Here is a 24331-nt window from a genome sequence, read left to right as displayed (position 1 = left end):
GTGTCACATCGTATTTATACCCCAGGGAAACAGGAAATGATAAATTACTAATTAAAGGTTCCTAGATACTCTGATCAACTTTATAAACTACAGTAGAAATGACAAAAATGCTTCAATTACATTTATTTTCTAGGAATTGTTAGGGGTGCCAATAATTGTGGAACCGGTGATTTTATGAAACACACACACACACACACACTGCTGTAGCTTTTCTTTCATGTCATGCTTATGCCTTTTCTCTGTACCCTTGTGTGTATCTCATCCAGGTCAAGTCCTCGCAATCGGCCTCCTTCCCCCAGCGGGATGAAACAACGTCCTCCGTCACCTCAGCCCGCAGCTGCCTCTAAACCTCCACCCATACAGAAGCCTGCACTCACACCCACCGGCCCTCCTGTTCTCCGCAAGAGGGAGTCCAAACCAAAAGACATGTCCCCTATGATGCCTCTTACACCCCAACCTCAAGAGACCAGCACTGCCAGCCCTCCCCCCAGCACCAAGCCCAAAGACGGTGAGAACTGAAAGCTCACAGGACATGCATTCTGTGTAATCACTAAATATATTTTACAGTGCTTGTAATTCCAAGCTCTGTAGGCTTTTGTTTTCCCTATTTCAAGACATTCAGCTAATTCAGTTAATTGTGTAGCTGAGTAAGGTGAGTTCCTACAACTAGTATTGAGAATCACTAAAGTTTCGCTAGGGATGAAAGCTTTTGGCAAAATATGTAATTGTGAGTTTTTGTTTTTTTTTTTTTTTGACTGCGATTAGGATTTAAATTACTGTTGTTTATAATTAAGGTATAAATTGAAGTATGGGCATTTTTTTGAGAAAACCAGTGTAATTTTTTTTTTTTTCCCCCCCTGGCATGAGTCTTGAATTGTTAACACTGCGCCAGCCTGCTAGTAATTTGTCATTTTGGTGTCTCATCAGTTCACAAGCTTCATGTTATTAGGTAAATCTCCCTGCTTAAATCTTGCATCGTCTCAATGTTGTTGATACTGACTATAACAAAAATTACAGCCCTTGCCATTTGAAAACTACACTCTTTTAAATTGCGCTTTTGATACAAAAATGATGATTAATCTTTTAGCCCTACTTGTTGTTTGATGTTTATGGTTCTTTAGTGTGCCCTGCAGTTTTTGGGTTGCTGAACTATCAATTTTAAATGTTGTCAGTGACAACTGATCATGTTCACTTTGGGTGGTGAAGCCAGTTTGTTTGTTTTTCAGTTTAAGAAGCAGAGAACATGTTGCAGCTGTTTCTGTATGTGTCCATCCACTCAGCCTGTCCTTTAGTGCCTTTTGTCACTGTTGTGCTGAGCATTTTCAAGCGTTGAGGGAGAAAAGTAGAGAAGCCATATATCATAAACCAACACAAAGACATCTTCAGCACAGCCTTGGTGTATTGTACCAGCAAGGTCAAGCACGGCCAGGAGCAGTGAGTTCAGTTCCACTTCCTGTATAGTCAGAGCAGACATTGGACATCCTACGCCCTCTGCTGGAGCTTTTGTGCTGCCTACTTAGAATCAGCTTCAGCTCAGGCTGTGACTTGTTGTGAAATTGTGGACAGTTGCTCATAAAACTTATCTAATGTCCCCCAAGTTAAGGCCCCATGTTTTCGAGATGATGGAATGGAGGTCTACACATTGCATTCTCTGTTTGCTTCTTAAATAACTTACTCAGTGTATTGGTGCTTTTTTAGATCCCAGTTTGAAAGCTGTGGCAGGCCAAAACTCAGCTGCTGAGGCTGCTAAAATCTTGGCAGAGAACCGGCGTCTGGCCCGCGAACAGAAAGAGAGAGAGGAACAGCTCCGGGTACAGCGAGAGGAAGAGGAGAGGTGAGCATGAAGAGCCACATAAACATTCTTTTAGGCTAGTTCTTAGTTAGTTTCTCCTCAATAAAAGCTCCCCCCTTAATGTCCAACAGTAATCTTCATTAATATAAGGTGAGATCGACTGACCTCCTTAAACTTTATAAATGCAAAAGGGGGGAGAAATTTAATGGACTGCCCCTTCTTTAGTTATTTATTAGGAAATGTGTAAACATGTCTTTTAGTTCAGGATTTTTACAGTGTGAGCTGCAGTTTTGAAGACACTTGTCTTACAGGCTGAAAAAGGAGGAGCAGGAGCGTCTAGCTGAGGAGGAGAGAGTGAGGCGTTTGGAGGAAGAGAAGCTTCTGGCAGAGGAGAAAAAGAGGGAAGAGGAGGAGCAGGCTCTTAAAGCAGAGGAGGAAAGGCAGAGACTGGAGCTGGAGGAGCAGCAGAAACAAGCTGAGCTACAGAAAGAGGTGAGTCAGAATGCATACATGTGGCACTGAGATTGGAAACTTTGATGGACCTAATGATTGGTTGATTAAGTGACTGATTGCCTGCCCAATTACAGCGTGAGAAGGCAGAAGCAAAGGCGCAAGAGGAGGCTGAGAAACAGCGTCAAGAGAGAGAGCGCATCATGCAACAGAACCAGCAGGAGCGCATGGAGAGGAAGAAGGTACATTTGGGAAAGCAGTCTCTGTTCCCAACTGACGTACCATCACACAAGTGCACAAATACCATCAGTCAGCATGCAAAGCACATAGATAAACAGTTGTTGACCAAGTTGTAGACTCTGTAGGCTGTTCAATATGAATGAAATAAAAGTATTGCAATTATTTTACTACTTGTTGTATTTATAAGAAAATGCAGTAGTAAATCAGTGAAGGAGCATTATTAAAGATTGCCCTGAATTATTGTGTCAGTTTTTTTACAGGATTGCAGGAATACCTTGATTAATCTAAATATCGATGGGGAAACTCAGATTCAGATTCCTTTATTGATCTCAGGGGGAAATACATCAATTCATTTCATTCTTATATGCTAATCTGAATGCAGCAGTAGGCTCAAAAATTTTGATCATGACCAACTTTAAATTGATATTTCTTTAATATTGATAGTTTCCTGTTTCTGTATTTTTAATAGCAGTTTTTTTAATGATAACTGAGCATTTAAAATAAGTCAAACTGTAATATCTATCTCTCTCTCTTTCTCTCTCTCTCTCTCTCTCTCTCTCTCTCTCTCTCTCTCTCTCTTTATCCATACCTTTTTGATTTCAGAGAATTGAAGAAATTATGAAGAGAACCAGAAAAACTGACCAAATAAATTTCAAGGCAAGGCTGCCAAGAGTGGTTTGGTTTGTACAGTATCCAAGGGTTGTAGCTATCATGGACTTTGCAATGAGTTGACATTCATTTTCTCTCCTCCTCTTTCCTCTAGAACCATGATGAGAAAAGCATGCCTGATGAGAATGATGAAGAGGTTCCTGACCAGATAGACTGTGAAAATAAGGGTCAGTCTTGATGGTTTATCTGAACCTTAGGATACATTTAATGCATTTTGTGTATTAATCTAATTCACTGAACTTGTCATGCATCTGACTGGACCTCACTTGTCAAATTTCAGGGGAACAGTTTGTCCAGTTGGAGCAAAGTTTTGAGGTAGAAGACCAAATAGATATCCAGGAGCAAGGTTTGTCCTCACAGGAAAGCCCTGTGGAGCAGGAAGACCCGCTTGACAGTGTGAATGGACAGAATGAAGCAGACAACAAGGAGAATAATAATGGCCCAAGTGCAGCCGAGCCCCCTGCTATTAGGTACAAAACAGACTTGTCCCATTTCTTCTACACTACCCATTTTTCTTTAACACCTTTCTCCTGCATAGCTTATGATATTCTTGAATTTAAAATTGTTCTAGCTAGCACACATTTACCACTTATCATTAATAAGACTTGGTGATTTGATTGTCTCCTTTAGTAATTCCTGTCCAAAGACACGACTAGTGGAGGGCTCAGAGTTTGTGAATGAGGACTCTAAGTTGGGACTGAATGGGAAAGCTGGGCCATGGAGCTTTGAGGAGTTTATAGATCTGGGGGTTCATCCTAAAGGCAGACCGCTCAAGGTACCTGAGGGCTGTAACCAGGGCCTAATAGACTGTGATGGGGGACCTGAGGGTCCCAGAGTGGCCTTTGAAGACAAGTCCCTCCATCCACCTCAGCCCGTTGAAGCCCTGTCTGGTGAGGAGTTAGGAGTACCTTAAAGCAGTAGTCTGACAACAGTCTTATTTATACAGTTTTTCCTCTTAGCCTAAAGGCAGTCAGTCAGCCAAAACAAGTTTGCTTTTTAGTTTTGTGCTGGAGTTCCAGAGCTAATGAACCTAAGAAGTAAACTGGTTTGGTCCAGAGTATGTGAGTGGAGTGGAGCAGTAAACATTTCTGTTCCTTGTTCAATGCTTCAGGTTTTGTAATCACACTGCTCGAACTCCACTTCAGTATTGGAGTGATTTCAAAGTAATGGAGAGCGTTCGCTCTGCGCTCCGCTCACGATCATTCTACTCCTACTCTGTACCACTCACATACTCTGGAATGGACAGATGGATGAAAGCATGGCACATAGCTAAAACTATTAAGTAGCTGGCCTCTTGAAGACTAGTATGTACTATTGTCTGTTTTTAATAGGTAAAAGTATAATACTGTCAGAAATTACATAAGCATGAACAAGTCTCTTGCAGATTACTTAACAGCTTGATGTGTTTTGAGGCAAATGATTTAGGTGTGCAGCTTTTCTTATGCTAATTGGTCATGTATTAGCTTCCATTTGGGTAGCATCAACACAAAACTGTAGAAGCAAGCTTTAGACACAGATATGCCTTTATGTTTACTTTTAGCTACCAATTATGTTGTGTAACGGAAAGGATAATGTTTACTGTGTACTGGTTTAGAATTGACTCTGTTCTGCTGATCTTGTTACCCTGCTCTTTCAAACTCTCTCTCCTTTCTGTTTTGCTCTTTCCCTGCAGAGATGTGAGTTGACATCTTTGCCCAGGGCCAGTTGTTAATTGCATTCCATGATGCATGTCCAGTTGAGCTCCGAAGTCTCTTGTACTCAGCCTCATCTCAGCAGCAAGAGAAGCTCAGAGTTGCAGAAAAAGGCCTCAGCCTCCGCACATCCAAGAAAAAGGTGGAACAAAGAAAGAAAGAAAACAGAAAATATGGAACGCTTCAGGGAAAGTGTGTTCTGTCATTGTGCTTATTACTCATATTTTCTGCCTCCCTTCGTGTTGTTTCTGTCTTGTCAGTTTTTTTTTTTTGTTTTGTTTTGTTTTTTTGGTTTTTTTTACAATGTTTTGTTTGGCTCTTTGTCATTAATGTTATTTTTTAATGTAGGGCGATTCTATTGTAATTTATTCTTCATTCATTTTATTACTTTTCACCTCTTTCACCAATAACTTGGGTTATTTTCTGTTTGATTTTGTTAAATTCACAGATTTGCCATTAATGAATTCACTGAAAAAAAGGTCAGTGAATTTATGGATATGAACAAGTTTGCTTTAAAATATAGCAAAATTGTGAATAAGGTCAGTTGATATCATGCAGTAATGAATAATTAATGTGAAGTAAAGTAAGTAAAAGGGATAGATTTAAAATCTACACGTGAATTGTGAGTTGTGCTCAAGAATGTTACCGGAATTGGAATTAATGCTTTAGCTGATAGCAAAAGGCTCTACCTTTTTACAGCTTACAATACAGAAATGTATCCAGCCTCTGCACATAGAACCCTGCCTGTGTTTCCAGCTTCTGTGAAATCTAATGTGATGACCAGGCCAACTGGCTGTTTCTAATTGTCCTTTCTCTTGCTGTGAAGCATTCCTTGTATAAAGTTTGTAGATAGCAAATCTTGGTCAAGATATTTCAGAAAGAATTCTTGTATGACAGGTGAGGGGCTTCTTAAAGCCACAGCTGAATTTCAAACTCAGCTGAAAGATTTGCCAATTCCTTTGGGCTTTAAAGGATGAAGGAGCTCAAGGCAAATAATCTTGTGAGCACTTGTGACTAGTTGAAGTTTCAGTGTTGTGAGTTTCAGGTTTATAATCGTTGCCCTATGTTGTTGACATTTTCTTTTACATGTACATAAGCGTAAAACATGGTTAGTTACTCATATAAAACCTAATTTAAGTGCATCCTGAAACTACAGTACAACTTTGGATGTCAGCATGAATCTATACTACAGCAAATAATTACATGAAAGAATTACTGTAACATCGTTTTAACAATTGTACATTCAGTTGAGTTTTTTTTCCACTAAAAGTTTTAGGCAAAGGAGATTCCATTATCCAAGCTTGAAATAATGGAAGCGTTCTTGAAGGCCCCAAGTTCCCACAAGGTCAGTTTCATTAGGTCCTAATGTGTTTGGAAGAGTACTGTTTAATTTTGGTCTTTGCTGTTCTTCTCCTCTATCCATCCATACGTTGGTCCAGAGCTCACCAGCTACTTAAGTCTTCTTGCAAAATTGTTTTGAATTACTCTGCAACTGTGCTACTAGATTTATATATTTAAAAACAATTCTACATATGTAAGTATTATGTACATAATCAGTATTAGGCTGTTATGCTATGTTGGGTTGGGGAATAGAGGGAAAAGGAAGTGTTTGGATTGTCTTCATCTGCTATATGGATTCGCCTCAGAACACTCAGAAGTTTCCCCACAAGACAACACACTCTACTTGACACAGCAGCCTCTGATCCTTCCCTTTGAGCGACACTTTAACGGAATTTTTTTAACGGAATGAATACAAAACGTATGTTGCTAGAGGGCATATGCAAGTTGTGTTTGGTTAAAGATGCTTTGTTGCTGCTGTAAGGTTGATATGAACAGGATAGGCCTCTTGTAATTAGATAAAATGAAGCATATAGGCCTTGTTTGCAGATACTGGTGGTGACTTTAATTGGGATGTGCATGGAGAGTTTGCTCAGGGCTAGCTTTGTAGATAGGAAATTTGCAGTTTTGAACAGTTCTGTCTGTTTTATAGCACCATTGGCTGTAATCTAGACATTTCAAGCAAAACCCTCGTCTATCCAGTACAGATGGTTAAACATCAAGTTCTTGGTTGTGTATGTATTGAGTTTTTAATCTTATAATAGACCGTTCAGAAAGAAGGCCACTAAGCACAGGCCAATTAGTATCTTTTCTTAGATAACATCTCCATTAGTAAGGGACCACATACTCCAAAGCTTAAAGCATGAAAATCCATCCTATTTGTTTCAAATTGTTGTTTGTTAAGGACAGGAGACACTAGCACTGTAAAGCTTCAGGTTGTGACCGAGAAGTTTAGCGGTACAGCTGACACGCAGGCTAGAAAAAGACTAACCTATACTATGAGAGGAGTGCTTGCACTTAGTGTGTAAAAGAGGTTGTAAATCCTTCATTCTCTTTTTTTTGGGCTTTTCAGCAAACCGTTCTTAACAGCTCATTGCTTGCTTTAAAAAAATAAATAAAAAAATGTAGACTCCCCAAAGTGCTTTGAGTCACACTGTGGCTGCTACAGACCCGCTCAATCAGCTGTTTGTCAGAGTGGTTGGTTGTGTGCACAGACAGGGTCACGTGCTGTTGCTGCTTCCCTTTACACCCTTTGCGTTTTGGGCTTCAGAACTGTTCTCTAGCTTGTAGTACTCACAGTGCTGGTAGAATAGAACGGTGCCTTAGATTCAGAGTAGGCTATATATTTATTTTCATATATTAATAACTAAACATTTTACACATGCTTACTTTGGCCATGACAATCATTTTACTTGACCAAGGCCCTGAACAGGATCTAATGATGATGTTTTTTTTGTTGTTTTTTTTTTTTGTTTGTTGGTTTTTATTTTTATTTCTGGGTTGTTGTTTTTTTTGTTTGTTTTTGTTTTCTTTCTCTTTTTTTTTTTTTTGACATCTTGAATTAGCCCTGACTACAAATTATATTTGTACATGCATCCAAAGTGTACTGGAAAAAAGATACGTACTGTTAAAATAAAGGTTGTTTTTTTTTTTTGCAAGAGAAAAGAAATAAATGCCGTTTGGCGCAGTCGTGATAACCTAGTGTAATGCAGTTGTGTGATTCACGTAAAACATGTAGTCAAAGGTTTGAAACTTATAAGTTTTTACTTCACTCAGAACTCCATAGACAAAGTATATATTGACATGCCAAGGCTCCCATGTTAAATGTAGGCCACACAATGCCATAATGTCAAAGATAATGTTCAGGTGTGTTAATGATGTGAAACAAGCAAAGTACATTTTCACAAAGCAACATGAAATGGTTAAAAAAAAAAATCAGGACAAGAAATTTTCCAGTAAGGCCTGTCTTGGTATGATTTCACACAGTTCAAACTTGAGCTTGTCCTAAATCAAAAAAATGATGATATTATTATTATTATTATTATTATTATTATTATTATTATTGCTGGCCAACAAAGCACCCATCTGCTGCTGTTAAGTTGCTGATAACTGACTATAAAAGTGTAGTTGTTATTCATTCCACACCACTCACTATTTTTCTGCTTACAAAAATACAATTTCAGCCTGTGATTTGAGCTCATAACTAAAAGCAAAGAAATTAACCCTTTCTTAACACTTCCTTTTTTAGCTCACTGATGAATTTGTGTATTTGGCATGTCTACTTAACCATTCTGTAAATCAATGAATCAGAAATACTGATAAACAGCTAACAATGGTACAAAGCTAGTAGTCACCATGATCTAATTTGCATTGTGTTAATGCTGTGGCTATTTGCTCAATTCATTATAAGCACAGTTAGAACTTGGGTTGAAAACATTCTAAAGTGAAATCAATGGGGGACCCCATTTTTCTAGCCCTCACAACTTTTTGGCACAGTCAGTGCAGTAGATGTGCTCTCCATTAATGACGAAGCGCTTGTGGGCCAGGGACAGAGAGCACTTCTTGCAGTTAAAGCAGTATTCATGCCAGGTTTTGTCCTCATAGTTCACCACATTGGTCCCTCTGCCAAACCCTGGAAGATCAGAAGAACAATGAGCTCCTCAGTAAAGTGAAGCATTAGTATGAATTATCTTAAACAGCTAATGTAAAATACAGGTAACATGCCGAAATTCACATATTGACCTGTGATGGGATTTTGACAGCCGGAGCATTTCTTGGCCACAGATGTCTTGTAGCAGTCCACGCAGTAGAACTCATCCTCATGAGCAGTGAAGCGAGCACCAGCCAAGGGCTTCTTGCAGGTGTGGCACACAAAGCATTCAGAGTGCCAAGGCTTGTCCTGATAGTTGATCCCACCAGAGGTGATGGGCTAGAAAGGATTCCGATAATACAAACATTGGAAGAGAAAATGAAATTAACTCATTGTTATTTGGAGAAAAGGGCAGAACTTCAGCTGACCTTCAATATATATCCTAGTTTATGAACTGGGAAAACTGCTCTAGATTACTAGGCAAAAGTTAGAGACCATTTATTTAATTTCCGGGTCAGAACAGCTATCATGTGTAATTCATTTCTCAGGAGGTATTTCTAAACAGGTTAAATATTAGATAATCCACTTGCAGAAGGAAAGAGAAAGTCAATGGAAAATAAGATTTAAATGAGAGAGGATTTGCAAAACGTTGAGTTCAAACAGTTATAAAAAGTTATAGAGAAAATGTAAGTCATAACAGCCATGCAAGTCCTGGCAGAACATTAAAACTGTCATCGTCATATAAACAGTACTTAAAGCTTTCGTCTTCTAGAGAAAATTAACCCCACATTTCCTTCAGGTCTGCAAAAATTCCTACAGTGTTTTTGTCCTTCTGCTGTGAGAAGACAACTCTGCTAAAAAGTCTAAAAGGATGAGTAGCTTTCAAGAAGAGGAAAGAGATGAAAAAAGAAGGAAGAATTCAGTAAAGTATGTACTCATTTTAGATCAAAATAGCTGTATCTGCCTACTTTCAAGCATAAGCCAAATATATAGTTGTCAAAGGCAAGGGGTAAACCGTAAAATGGATCATATTTAGTTGTTGAGGCTTCTGTGTAATTTTTGTTAAATGTTTTCTGCTTTTGTCATTTTGACTAGAAATTAAATAAATGAAGGGTTCAGACTTTGCACATTACTGTGGTATATATCTATATGGTCGTTTTTGATTTATGACAGTCAGAAAAATCTGTCAGTGTGGAATATCCATTATAACATTCAGGTTTCGATTTCTGTCCTATGTGTGTGTGTGTGTGTGTGTGTGTGTGTGTGTGTTTGCCACAGCAGTCACCTCCTTGCAGCGGGCACAGTTCTTGGCAAACTTCTTCTCATGGCATGAGGAGCAGTAGAAATCATCACCCTTGGTCAGGAAGCTCTGAGAGCTGATTGGCTGTTTGCATTCAAAGCAGGTGAAGCACTGCTCATGCCAAGACTTATGCTTATACTCCACACTTTTTTCCCCTGAAGAAAGAAGAGAATCCAGGAGCTGTCATTAAAATAACGATTCCTCCAAAATGTCTAGTGTTGCTAAACAAATCAAGCAGGCACTCATTTTTATTAATAAGCAAACTGCTCCCCACCCGCTTTCAGTTATTCAAGCAACATATTTGTGTTTACTATGTTGTTAAGGGCTAATAAGCTGCATCTGAAACTGCATGCACCTTATTTTAAGTAGAACGGCAAAACAGTACTCCAGTCTCAAATCACGGGATCCATGCAATGGTAAAGTAGAAACGCTTGGATGAGGTCAAAAGGGGAAGTGTGTGAACACTGAACACCATTCACTTCTCCGGGAGTATGGAGGGCTGTGACCTCTGAGGTAGTAAATTTGTAAAGATTGTGGAGAATTCTTCAGTTTAGAATGTTATAATTGAGTACAATAATATTCAGTAGAGTATGCACTAATTTTAGATCAAAATAGCTCTAGCTACCTTCTTTCAAATATAAAAAAACCAAATATATAGTTACCAAAATAATATAATGAAACAATCATGGTTAGAAAGATTTGATAGTTGTCAGAAATGTACAATTCCATAATTGTTCTACTTCATTTGTATCATAAACTTATCACAATGTATACATTCTCAATGTACCCAAGTGTTCACAGTAGGGGCAACTTAACTGTTGTGTCTTTCAGAAAACTTTATACATTCACTTGAATACCAGTTTCAAATTTTGTGTAGAATTAGTGATGCATTATGAATCATATTGGGCAGATATTTGCTTAAAAATGGACAGATGTTTAGATTTGACTGATATTTTTAACTGGTTTGATGATGTATTTAAAGTTGTCCAGATGTTTAGGTGACTGGTCTGCTATACTGGGCTACTGTGCTAAATGTCTCCATTTCATTTATTTCACACCCCTTAGAGGTATTTTTATATTCATATTTAATGCGAATCCAGGTGGATCAAGTCCCAATTTCTACGTTCTGTAAATGTATCTGCGTTATCAGGATCTACCTGGAAAATGTCAGATATCTGCTTCAGCCCACAATTCCATCTGTGCATCCCTACTGAGGAGTGTGTTGTACTTGGTACACTACACAGTGTTATTTAGACCCTGATTGGGATCCCACACCTGGAACAATGACTTTGTAGCAGCCCTGGCAACGGTGAGAGTCCTCACGGGCACCGCACTTCCCACACATGATCTTGCCATCATCTCTAGCCGCAAAGGGTTCATTGGCCAGTGGTTTGTAGCACTTAGCACAGCGAAAGCAGTCCTCATGCCAGTGGCGGTTCTTATGGTTCAGCTCCTGAAAAGAGAGAGGACAGCTTATTCCAATAGTATTGGCTGAATTTACCGTATCATGCAGCTTTAGCTATTACATTAAACTTTGGCTCAAAGGAAAGGTATGGCAAAAATCTGTCTAATGAATATTAGAAATTGAATCACACAACTTTATACTGTGATGTTTGAATGCACCCTGAAATATTAAAACAGTAATTCAATTTTGGCTCAAAGGTAAAGTTTTTAAAGGGGTCTTTAATAAAGGGAATAGTTCTAAATAGAAGCATTTCATGCTTAAATGGTTCTTTGCATGGTGAAATGGTTTTTCACATTGATGGAGAATGTGTTGTGTGTGTGTGGTTCTATATAGCACCAAAAAGGGTTCTGCTAATGCTCCGATGGCAAGCTTACAACAATAGAGGCTTTTTGGTGCAATTTAGAACCATATACAACACATTAGACTAATGCACAAAGAACAATTTCACCATGCAGAAAACTAAGCATGAAATGACTCAATCAATTATTTAAAACTCATGGTTCAAAGTACCATTCCATAAAGCCATAAAGATCTGTTCCGTTTACTAAAGAACCCTTGAAGAACCATCTTTTTTAAGAGTGTTTTTCCTTCAGTGTAATTGAACCTATTAAGGACTTAGAACCTTTAATCATGATCCCCCAATAAAAATAGAACAAATGATGACTACAAAATACCATTCTAATCATTGGGTGTGTGGGTGTTTGTGTGTGTGTGTAAAGCACGAAAGAAAATCATAATGAAATGTAAAAGAACTGAAGTTAGTGCAAGGTAGGAAGGGGAATAATGTCCACCTTGGCATCAGCACCGATTGGTTTACGGCATTCCGCGCAGGTGTTGGCACACAGCTTTTCGAAGCAGCGCACACACACAGGCTTATCATCCTTCTTGACGTACTTCTTGCCCTGCAGGTTGTCTCTGCAGTAGAAGCAGTCAGTGCGGTCTGACATGGTGGAGCTGAGGTAGCTACGTGGACCTGGAGCAGAACCAAACACATCAACATGTTTTAGAAAGTTAAATGCTTAACTGTGTCATTCTGCATTAAATTCTGCAATGCACTCAATCTCTCACTCCATTCTTACTGCGTCCTTTGTTTTAACTTGTCTTTTTATGTTTTAATTCTGCTTAATGTACTTTGTTCTTTTAATTGTGCTTTTAAGATTTTTAGCTTCTATTGCTTTTCTCTCTTAAGCACTTTGCCTTTAAATAACGTTGTTAATGTAGTATATTGTGTGAAGATGACTCTACTTTTCCCCAGTTCCAGTTCAGTTCTTTACAGTTATCGCCAAATGTTTTTTCAGTTAATTTAATTAACAGCAGTGGTATCAGCATCTGTACAGCTGTGCACTTCTCACAAGCCTCAGCATTTTATTTTAGTCCAAAGAGAGAAAAATAGTGCCTAATAATCTGAGAGATGCCAAATGTGCTATGAAGTACACACGCTTAATAGAGAAATCAGTATTTGAGACTTTTGAGAGTTTTCTTTGTGGACAAATTTGCCTCACGACACCCTGAATGTACCTTTCTATCTTGATTGTATTTCTAAAAAATATGTTTTAGGCAAAAACCTTCTCAAAACTAACACGAAACAAAATATTCAAAACTTGAGGGAGCTTTTAGAGGCGTTAAGCGCTTCAGACATGTGGTTCTTATCAACATCTCTGAATAATTCTGATTATTTTGCATCAAACCACTCAACTTTAATTATGCAGATTTTTTTAATCTGCAATATTTTCTTTGTTTTGTAGATACTTTCTTTCTACTTGATTTTTTATTTGAATAAGAAATGTATTGCTTGATCTTTATGATGATTTTAGCCACCTCTGTATATATATCTTAACCATTTGCTATGTTGCCAGCATAAGACTCACCACAAGAGGGCAATCTAGTTTCCAGATAAAAGATATTCTGAATTATGTCTGGTTTTGGGACAAGAGCGCATTAAACGAATTGCATCTTGAGGGAAAATCTCTCACATCATAATATTTAATGAATCACGCTGTGGAAACATCCTGTTGCTCTCATTATATTCTTAACAGCTTAACAGTACAGCACTAAATGTTTCCCAATGTGGGCCCGTTATGCAGCTGCATTTATCCCATGTAAGAAAATACAATGGCTGTGCTGCTGTATATCTGTGATGGTGACTCAGAGGTTAACTTAATGCCATGCCCTTGAGGCTGAAAGACAAAACTGGGATGATGGATGCTTTTGCCCAGTCACAGTCCCTCCGTGGCAGATGTAATCACACACAACCTAGCAACCGCATGCCAAACAACTAAGGAAAGTGTGTGAGGGGCCTAGCACCCAATCTCCCAGAATCACAGCCTCCAACCCAACATTCACACCCACACCTGTTAGTGCCAGAGCCCAGTGCTGCATTCTCTGGCCATTGACAGCAGACTTTTGTATTTTTAGAAGGACAGATTCATTCTGCCCAGTTGACTTCTTGCTCTGTCGACAGCTCACCATCGGCTGCTTTGTAAACAGAGTCTTCCCCCATAATTCCACTCATTAACATTCCGTTGATGATATTGAAACAGACTTGTGCTTTTATGACATCTTAATTTCAGTCTTTTCAATTATCATCTTAATGTCTTGGATGGTTCCTCCAGAGCCTTGAAAGTAGAGCAAATAAGGCCAGCTTCCGCACCCATGAAGCTCATTTACTGGTCACAGGGGTGAATGGAAAGCTGATTCTTGCCAAAGTGTTGAAGCTGTTCAACCTTTTCATTAGAATCTCAGATACTGACCCAGTTTCTACTGTTTTGCAAAAATATCCAAAGTAACCAAGAAGAATGGTGTAAGCTCCAGCAGTCATTCAGTCATTTCTACCTCTTGAGAAATACTTGATATCATTTTACATGATCTCTATTATGTATCTGAGGTATATTAATGCCTGTATTTCACTCCCAATAGTGATGTCTAAGTGAGATACCTGCACTGACTGAGCTTCACATATAGAAAAAAAGAAGACTTATGGTTTTGTAATTTCACCATAATGTTCCTAAGGCTGTTATTGAGAGTGTCAGGCATGCCAACTATAAATGTCATCCCCTAGTTTATATCCCATATCTGAAGTAGACTGGTTTCCTTTCACCTAACAGAAGGCAGCATTTGCATTGAGGAATCTGAATTTGACCATCTCTGTGACCTGGTTAGTATGAGGACACTAAGCTGTCTATAGTAGAGCTGCCCACTGTATAATCCTTTGGTGTGCTCTGCCAGACTCGTTTTTGTCCCAGTGGGGTCAACATAGGAGTCAGGTGAGTCACCACAAAACATTAATCAGTGATTTATTATAAAACAGACAGATCTGGTCTAAAGTCTGATTGTAAAATACTCAGTATGCACATAGATATGAGCCTGTGCATCAATTAAATTCTGTTTAAATGTGGCAAGTATATGCGGACTAAATTTTAGACATTTTTCTTGGCCTACCACTAATGAACTACATTGTTTGATGAGGAACTATTTATTGCAAACATTATTAACCATAAAATCTATTTTTATGGCTTTTTAAAGCAGTGAGCTATGGAAGGCATATGGTACAATTTTTGTGGTCAAGTGGCTCATTGCTTTTAATTTGGTGTGCATCTTGTACTTAACCCCTAATATCAGTTCAAAATTCCTTGGACACATTTTTTTCCTTAACAAGAATGTTAACACTACATAAATGCAGTAAAGCTTGTTCAACATTTGTTTACATCTCAAAACTTTGTTTACATTATTATTAGGTTCTTAAAAGGTTCTTAGATTTGGATGGTTCTAGGGAAACTTTACTTAGTACAGAAGCTTGTGGAGTTTCTTTAAAGAACCACCCATTTACAGATTCTTTAGGAAACGTATTGTTCCAAAGAGCATTTTGATTCTATTTGGCACCTTTATTTTTAAGAGTATAGCTCTTCATCAGCTACATAAAAAAACACCAGACAAAGCAGGGCAGCCTTTTTCCCAAATATGCCCCTACAGCACGACCATAACATGAAAGCTCACCATTAAATGGACTGTGCCCAACATGGTAACCAATTCCACAGTTTTGTGCTGTTCAGTATGAACCGCAGAGTGGGCCAAAAAGAGCAAAACATAAGAAAAATCCTTGGTTTTCCAAAAAAATAAACCATCTCTACTGTCTTTACCTGAGTGCCTGTAGAAAGTCATGTTTGGTTTCTAGGAGAGACGATCCTGAATCAGGAAGAAGGATGCAGGGAGCAAAAGAAAGTATCCACAGAGTTACACAGAGGGTACTTTACCCTTCTGAAAATACATTATATATACACATTCAAAACCACACCCTCCCCTAATTAGCCCCGATATCCCACTCCCTGCCCCTGTAACCCCCAATACCACCCACACTCCAAACGGCCTAGCCTGCACTAGCCTTTTCCATAGCCAAACCACCAACTGCTCAAACCATGTTAGGGTATGCTCTGAAAGAGAGGGGAGTGGAGGGGTATAGAGGGTTAGAGACTGAATTCCTTGGTTGTGACATCAGAGTAAAGAATAGAGGAATTCCAGCAGGTCTGAATTGGGATCCAGATACAGGAAAGCATCTTCTTGACATTTGCAGGTTTGACATTTGTGGGCCAGGCTGAAATGGATGAGAGGGATGAGTGATGCGGTAATTATTGAGGATGAGTCAGAGGCCATTGTCAAAACTACTTAACTTGTGCAAACACTACTACTATTGCTGCTGGGCTGTTTAAAAAATCTTAGGCTCTACAGTTAATAGCATGAATAAACTTAATGCATTGGTGTTTATAATTTATCAAAACTTCTCTTCTAATGTTTGTGATGCTCACATGAATGAGGTATAATTTGGCTATTTATGCTTTTTTGTGTTGGCTGCAGAATCAAAGCATTGCCAGTCCATGTTTCATCCTTTCTTGAATAGAGCTGCACTCACCTTTAGCTTGTGCCATCTGTTTAAGTGAACTGATTTACAACTTTGAATCGCCTCCATCTCGCATTGTTTTAAAGCCCAACCAGAAGTTGCTGAAACAGGATCCATAGCTACAGAGCAGTTCTGAAGTTACTAACAGGGAACATGACAGAAGAACATATTGTACATTTTGGTAGCCTTTTTTGGTAGCCCTTGTTTCAGTGATCAGAATCTTAAGAGCTTTAATGCAGCTCAGAGCTGTACAAGCACAAAGACATGTAGTTTGTGTGGCCACATTTTAAATCTGCAAATGTGGGTTGCCAAAAATGCCTCAGCCAACATTCTTGCTCAAGAATAAGCTTGTGATTAACAGAACAAAAATGAAGACACCTCATTTTTCCATGTCAAACACTCCTCGCAGGCTTTGTTGGTTCTTTGTGGGAATGATTACCTTGAAAGGAGTAAAGCCAGAGACAGGCTGCATCAACAGTATACACAGCTCAATGGACTGCAACTCAACTGAACATTTATTATTTACTTACTGTGAACACTTATGAAAAAAGAACACAGGCATCCATACATTGGTTATGTCCAACTGGATGCATTTAAACAAATCATGAAATGAATTCTCCAGAAACTACATTACAATTGGGAGCGTGACTAGGGTGGGAAAACTACTCAAGCTCTAAACCACACTACAAAACCACTAATTGATGCAAATAGGCATAATCTGTGTTGCATTTTTTCCTACACTAATGAGTTTTCCGTGTGCTCCATTAATTCTGTTGCACTCAAGATCAGACATGGATAACAAAAGACTTTAAGTACATTATAATCCTCATACAGGGCTGTTTATGTTCGAGTCTATCACTGGATTCATCTATGGTGAGTTATTAACTATTGAGCACCACAATAGTGGATTTACATTTATTCTCACTATCTGAGATCAAATCTTGTCCACTGTTATGAGCTCCATAGTAAACCTTCAGATATTATAGCCTGACAGTGTATTATTAGCCTGCTTCTGTGATTGCGATCATATTGTGATTTTGTGTGGAAGTTTGCACAGATTTTTGATGAAGGTGAAAACAGTCATTCAGAGTGGTTTGATGTGAAATGTGCCATTCTACAGAAACCAGATATTAACCAAAGCATATAATGCCTCTAAAAGCTACCTTACAGAAGGTTATTACAAAAAATGGCTACAAATGCCTTTAGTGATGCCTGGGATGTTTTGAGATAAGCTTTTGGCCTGAAATATATCATCGCTGTCAGAACAAAATCTCTTATCTCCAAAATGGCAATTTACAGGGGAAGAAAAAAACATCCAGAACATTCAAAGTAAGTGTAGGGAAAGAGATTTTACTCCAGGCAACTTTAGACCATTTCTAATGGTCCATTTCTCAGTTGGAACCATGCCTTTAACACATGGTAGCTGTATGAGGGGATACTGTGTGATTGAGGGAGGGGAGAGAACTCAAAGCTTATGCTGGAGTTTTGGGCAGCTTAAGCTTGGAGCTAGAAGGCCAGACCCCCCCTTTGGATGGAGGTAGCACTGAGAGATAGAACTGAGGAACAGGGAAGAGATGCGGTGGTGGGAATTGTGTAAACTTTGTAACAGGAATTGGATGGTAAAGATGAAAAATGTACTATATACTTTATTACCATAATCAGTGTTACATAGAAAAACTCAGAAGACATGTGTAGGTTAACTAGCCATTTTGGCTAGTAATTAAAATGTTTATGTTTGCATTGAGGACATTGTGACCCGTTTGCTGTCACTACCACTATAAAGAAATCTGAGCCTGTAAACACCTCTACAATGCCGCTTTTCACATCAAACCACTCTGAATTCATTTCATTTCTACATTGAATCATGCAGACATTTTGAAAAATCTGTGGAATTATCTATTAATAGTGACAGTAACATTTGCAGGCTAAGTATATGTTTGGAAACAGTTTCCACATCCATGTCCATTTGTGCACTGAATGTTGACATTGGTTTGAGTGAGGCATTTGGTGGTCTAATATTGAACCTATCTATCTGTGACTGTGGTAGACAATAGAAGTGGAATGCGCTTTCCAGCCATCCCACCTGTCCTCTGCTGAGACCCTGCCTTTTGAAAGCCTGAAATAGCCCTAATCACTCCCGCTGGAACCGTCCACAAACATCACCCCACTCATGTGTTATCTACCCCTCCTCTACACGGAGAGAGCTGCTGCTCAGGAACTGCCACAACCATCTGCAGCCTGTTCACCAGAGCCACTGACCTTGAAGGTCAGCATACAGTACTTTGTCAGCTACGATTTGTCATTCATAAGGGCAGTAAATACATGTTTTTGCTTGTATATATGAAATACAAAAGTAGAATAAAAGTGACTATTAGCACATAAAAAATTGACAAGACTTTCATATTTTCAACAAAGGTTATAGATATCTTTTGAGATACCACAGGTTTGATTCCTCCTCTGAGGTCCACTTATGAATTTTGTCTTAGACCATTTTTCCACAAATAGTTTCCAACTTCTGATTTAGAATGAAACTGGCTGTTTTTTGTTACTGTTCCTCTAAGACTAATATATGTAATAACCCCTGTTTGGATTGGCTGCCATGTATCGTGCTTCATTTGAAAAGCAATCCAGGCTAAAGCTTCAATGTGAAAGGGTGGGGCTAAACAGATGCAGGCTGAATAGGCAGATATATGTAAATAATTTGGTTTTTCATGCCATCACAAAAGATTCACAATAGGTTGTTTTTACAAATCCTAGGTTTATTAAACCATACTATTAATAAATATACTATACTAAGTTAGTATAAGTTATTCTTAAATTATAAGACTGGAAGCCTGGATTGCTTTATAAATAAAGTAGGTGAGCTAAGAAATTTTGCATAGTACTATATGTGACAGGTAGGAGCATGAAGGGTCCAGTTTAGCCAATTGTGAAAGATCTTAAGGAACAAGTCAATCCAAGATGCATGTAGTGTACAAGGAATAGTGTTACACAAGAACAGACTCTATATCAAGACTCTAAATCAAACTGGAGCTCCACAAAGGCCTACTTTTGAAACAAGCCTCCCTCCAACATTTCAAAAATATTTCTCTCGGAAATCAAACTGCGAGAAGCCTAATTTATTCTCAATCTGTCAATCTAAATAAGGATGTTGTTTCCCAGTGTCTAACATGCATAGCATAGCACTCCAAACTCAGAGCTCAGAACTCATAGATTATAAAAATTGTAAGGAAATCCGTGCCAAAACTCAACGTATTAGCCACACGTACACTATAAAGCCTGTCAATAGTCCAAAATCTCTGTGCCCATGACTTGCAGTGACAGATGGAAAGGAGGTGAAAATGAAGTGGACTTCAGCACTGAATACATCTTTTTTGAATGTCTGAAGATCAGTGGTTTTAGTGTTTGTGATAGCTTCAGTTGGTGTGGTGCTTAAAGAAAATCTTCAAATAGCTGATTGATGGAGAGCTTGGATGAAGGCCTACTGGACAGGCTTTGAGCTCCTCTCTGCTTTGACAACCTGATCAAAGTAATCAGAGATTTAGTTTGGTCTGCCATATGGGGCTGATACAAAACCGGGGCCCATCTGCAAAGGCCTGTGCTGGTAGTGATCTCCTCTCTGAAGAATGTGAGGTAAAAAGGAGCACATACTGACAGAAAGCCTGGGGCAGGCTGGGTTAGCCACGCCATGAAAGCTGTAGCTCTTGCTGAAAGATTGTCAGCCTAGATTAGCAATTTCTTTTATGACCACATAGTCATCTGATAAAAGAATCTAAATAAGCAGAAGTATACAAATGCACATTATCACTGTCATAAGACCTTCATTTTGTTTTTTACTTTTACATTATTATAATGTCAGCTGCACTTTATAAGGCATGAGTATTACATGATGAAAAAAACAATAGAAATACTCTAAAATTACTTGGAATAAAATTACAGTAACATGAAGTTATTAAAAAAACAAGGCAGCCAAAACAGCCATTAAGCATGTTGTTCATGTTACATCATCAGTATTTAGTGTGTCTACCCTTTATCTTTATTACAGCTTCCTATTACATGCTTTCTGTTTTTCAAAAAAAATCTTTATTTTTTCACATCTCCCAAGTTCAGTCTTAGAAGTTGGTTGCAGTTTCTGCCTATCTTGATCCAAGTATTCCCAAACACACCAAGTGATGCTGAGGTCTGGTTTCTGGGGTGGCCAGTGCATTGGTCTTAGCTCCTTTGTTTGAAGTGCAAATAGACTCAGTTTCCTCTTATCATTGAGGGACAGAAACAGCCATAGATTCTTCAGATCTGAAGCAAGATTGGGGCTTGATTTGCTCCTGTCTTTTAAAGATAAAAGCTTTACACACATTAATGATTTTTAAATTAATGTTCTTTTCATTGTGAATGAGAACCACAATTATAGGCATTTCACTTTGAATTTCTCTGACTCTCCTATAGATTCAGCCATACCAGCAACTCTGTGTGCTTTTCCACTTAGTTGAGTCCTCACCAAATCACACCGGCACACGCACTGGAAAATGTGTCCATTGAATGAAGCTGGCTGAAGATCAGAACAGTGCATGATTTCTGACAAGTTGTGTCAGCAAGCGGTCTCACAGACTGTAAAATGATGGACAGGGTCAAAGACGTTTACTTTTTGGTTCATCCTTCATTCCACTGTGCTGAGCTTAATCTGCATGTTACAGAATATAAGAGGAGCTGTTCAATGTTATCACAAATGGACACTTGCATGGCTCTTGTCTAGACAGTTGGAGATAAATGGTACTAATGGAGGAAAGGCTGGAGGCAGGGACTTTGTCCCCAGTGGACAGAATGTTACAACAGAGTCTCTACAACACCACATTGCCTAATTAGGACCTCCAATGCTGAGGGTGGATGCTTGTGTTACAGTCTCAGATGCTCCCTCTAGTGGGACACAGCGGAGCACGATGGTTGACTGAGAAAATCCAGCTGCTTCAGGACCTTTCAGTGACTAATTGTACAAAATGTGATCCAAAAAACTCTCTATCACTTCAGCCAGGAGCACAAACAGTCCTCTTGTTCAAGCCTTATATGGCTGCACCTCTTAACCAGATACAAATATTTCTGCAAGGGTGATTTTGTTCGGATATCTGTTCCACAAGCACAAAGGCCACTAATGTATTAGCTAAAGGTTAATGCAGTGGTAACAAGGAAATGAGTCAGCAAAAACTGAGAGACAAGGTTCTAAGCAAAACAGAGGCAAGCCCACTCCACAGGGAGCAAAAAGAGAAAAGCATTGGTAGGTCTGCCGAGTGGCATGATGCCATTGTATCAGCACAACATTCAGGAGTATAGGGAAGGGAAAAACAAGCTCATGATTTTGGCAGACTTTCCTGAGTTAAAGGAAAGCAATTGCGTAGGATCTATTAAGCACTGAATGATGTGGTCAGTTGCCTTGCACACCTGAGTTACTAATGCACTACAGTATGAACATTCAGTGCACACTGTCTTCAGTTATAAATTTAATACGTATTAGGCCATATACATAAAGCAGATATTGAGGGCCCTTAGGTGTCTCAAGTCGGAAGGAGTTAAATTTAACCCTTTACATTTGAAACAAGGCTCTTTTGGATGTTCCAAAATGCATTAACAATTAAGTATACCACCCCTCAAAACACTGGACTCATATTAACAGTCTTTGCTATGTTATTCATTAATAACTATGTATTAGAAGTGTAAACTCACACGTAGTTCCACACTAAATTCGCCCCGTAAAATTTGATCAGTGCTTTGCCTATGTGAGGCATTGTCGACATTAGTTATATTAAAACTTGATTGATAACAGTCGAACCCTCCTATATAACAATGATATATCCATGTCATATCTGGCATGAGTTGTCATGACAGATTTGGTCAGTAAAATAACAGTGTCATGTTACCACAATTTGATGTTTAGGGGCTATATTGCACTAGGCAAAGGTAGGCAGGCAAGGGCCCCATGAAAATATTAATTGCATACACTGTACATGTTGATGTTCTTTTCTTAAAAAAAAATATATATATATATGTATATATATATATATATATATGTGTGTGTGTGTGTGTGTGTGTGTGTATATATATATATATATGTGTGTGTGTGTGTGTGTATATATATATATGTGTGTGTGTGTGTGTGTATATATATATATATATATATATACATATATTAAAAATAGCTGTTATTTGCTATTGTAATGATTTTCAGCCACTTCAATACAGCTCTGTCCCCCAGTCACAGTTGTAATGGACTGTTGTGATGACACATATGTATGAAGACATATTATTCAGTGATAATCTAGATTATGGAGAGGATTTTCTGGGTATTGAGAGGGGAAAATCAAATAAAATCATCCAGGTGCAGCAGTAAAACAGCCATGGTTAAAGCAGCAGAAAGAGGCCATGGTTAAACTTTTAAAAAGCTAATGATGTGGCTCTCGCAATAATTTTGTATTTCCTCTTAATGAATCTGCATTCCCTGGCAAAAATGTAAAAAATTTGCAAGAGAACACAAAATGTTTGCGAGGTAGTGCAAAAATATTTCAGGGGAACCAAATGTTGCTGCATTTTTTTTCACAGTGGCATTTTAGAGGCTTTGTAGAAGCATAAAAAGTAGGAGAAAACAAAAGGTTTTGCGCTGCACTCACCAAGCTATTTTATTTTCACTCAGAAGAGTGCTGCACAGGCTCAGCAGACTGTGTTATAAATAGCTCCAGTGCTGGGGTAATTATTTAGAAAAGTAATCCATTACAAGCTGCTATTGGCTTCCCTTAAACACTAATGGGATTACATCACTCATTACTTCTGGAAAAAGTCATCTTAGCACTCTCTGCTTTACTTCTTCATTACTATATCTGCCAATATAATGGAACAATTTAATTTAATAAAATGACTAAAAACAAGTATAGAATCTCAGTTTGCAATATTAGATATTGACTAGATTTTAAGACTATTTCAATTATTTTATTCACACATTGATAATTGCTTCACTCAGGAGCCCAGAGCCTTTAGTTTACATGTGTATCCAGGGGCCTCATTCCTGTCTTTTGCTTATAGGATCCCAGAATCACTAAATTAATAATTAATTGTTGCTTATGTGGCACGTTACTTTTGTAAAGTGTCTAGTTAGTCCAGTTAGCCATCATGACATCAAACATTATGACATCTGTCATTACAAATAACAGCAATGGCTTTTGCTGCTATATTATGAGAACTCATGACAGCACATGACATCTGCAGTGTCATGTTTCTGACATGCTTATCTCAGCATTGTCCGGTTGGCTTCCTGTAGCACAGTTCAGGCAAAATATTACCACAACTTATCTGTTGATGTTCTACACATCAGTCAGTTTAGAATCCTTTTCCAAAGGTTCGAAATGATCTGACATCTTTAGACAACTTATTTGAAATCTTATGAATTTGCCTTGGTCTTATCACATTGGAACCATGTGAAATATATGTACTTGCACCTAAGTTAGTTATATATTGACCATTCTACTAAACTAGTACAAACTGCAGGCCCACATACATACATAAATTATTTGTTTATTTGTTTATTTATTTACAAGGATTCTGTTATAATTTGATGCTCTATATGGCATTAATTGAGAGTGAAATAACTATATACAAAATCATCATTTATAGGGTACTTTCTGTTGTCAGCGTCTGTCCCAAACACTAACCCCAAACTTGCAACTTGTGAAACTAATACATTTTTTAAAATAATGCTTTTAATAAGGAAAAAGCGAGAACGTTAAGTCTGAGGAAAGCAGCGGTATAAAACTTACCGAAAAGTAATGCTGTGTAAACGTCGCTGCTGTTGCTGACGTCCCACCCAGCGCGCGCTGAGAGTTTGTGTCTCGAGCGTCGCCACAGCGCTTAAAAAGCCTGAGAGGATGA

At 38.4% G+C, this 24331-nt stretch overlaps 2 protein-coding genes across 15 annotated transcripts in view; one reads left to right on the top strand and one right to left on the bottom strand.

The window, feature by feature from the left end:
- Positions 1–7877, top strand: part of map7d3 (MAP7 domain containing 3) — a 39645-nt gene extending 31768 nt beyond the window's left edge. For all 13 annotated transcript variants that reach the window (XM_017707092.1, XM_037540469.1, XM_037540468.1 and 10 more), the window contains 9 exons: positions 267–508; positions 1699–1834; positions 2104–2284; positions 2380–2484; positions 3086–3139; positions 3246–3318; positions 3432–3621; positions 3782–4041; positions 4824–7877. In XM_017707092.1, the coding sequence (XP_017562581.1) occupies positions 267–508; positions 1699–1834; positions 2104–2284; positions 2380–2484; positions 3086–3139; positions 3246–3318; positions 3432–3621; positions 3782–4041; positions 4824–4831 (1249 nt within the window). In that variant the 3' untranslated portion in view covers positions 4832–7877. The remainder of the gene's footprint in view (positions 1–266; positions 509–1698; positions 1835–2103; positions 2285–2379; positions 2485–3085; positions 3140–3245; positions 3319–3431; positions 3622–3781; positions 4042–4823) is intronic.
- A 48-nt stretch (positions 7878–7925) lies between these two features.
- Positions 7926–24320, bottom strand: fhl1a (four and a half LIM domains 1a). Of its 2 annotated transcripts, none has more exons than XM_017707096.2 (6): positions 24220–24320; positions 12327–12508; positions 11346–11523; positions 10056–10225; positions 8923–9109; positions 7926–8812 (listed from the first exon to the last, which is right to left on the bottom strand). In XM_017707096.2, exons 2-6 carry the CDS (start codon positions 12480–12482, stop codon positions 8658–8660), a joined length of 846 nt encoding a protein of 281 aa, XP_017562585.1. In that variant the 5' UTR covers positions 12483–12508; positions 24220–24320; the 3' UTR covers positions 7926–8657. The 2 variants fall into 2 exon arrangements, with proteins under 2 accessions (XP_017562585.1, XP_017562584.1); XM_017707095.2 differs by lacking the exon at positions 24220–24320 and adding an exon at positions 15672–15774.
- Between the last annotated feature and the right edge of the window lie 11 nt (positions 24321–24331).

Source organism: Pygocentrus nattereri, chromosome 8 (genome assembly GCF_015220715.1).
Source record: "Pygocentrus nattereri isolate fPygNat1 chromosome 8, fPygNat1.pri, whole genome shotgun sequence".
Lineage (NCBI taxonomy): Eukaryota > Metazoa > Chordata > Actinopteri > Characiformes > Serrasalmidae > Pygocentrus > Pygocentrus nattereri.
Note: the sequence above shows the minus strand (reverse complement) of the source record. Positions and strands in the feature narration are given on the sequence as shown.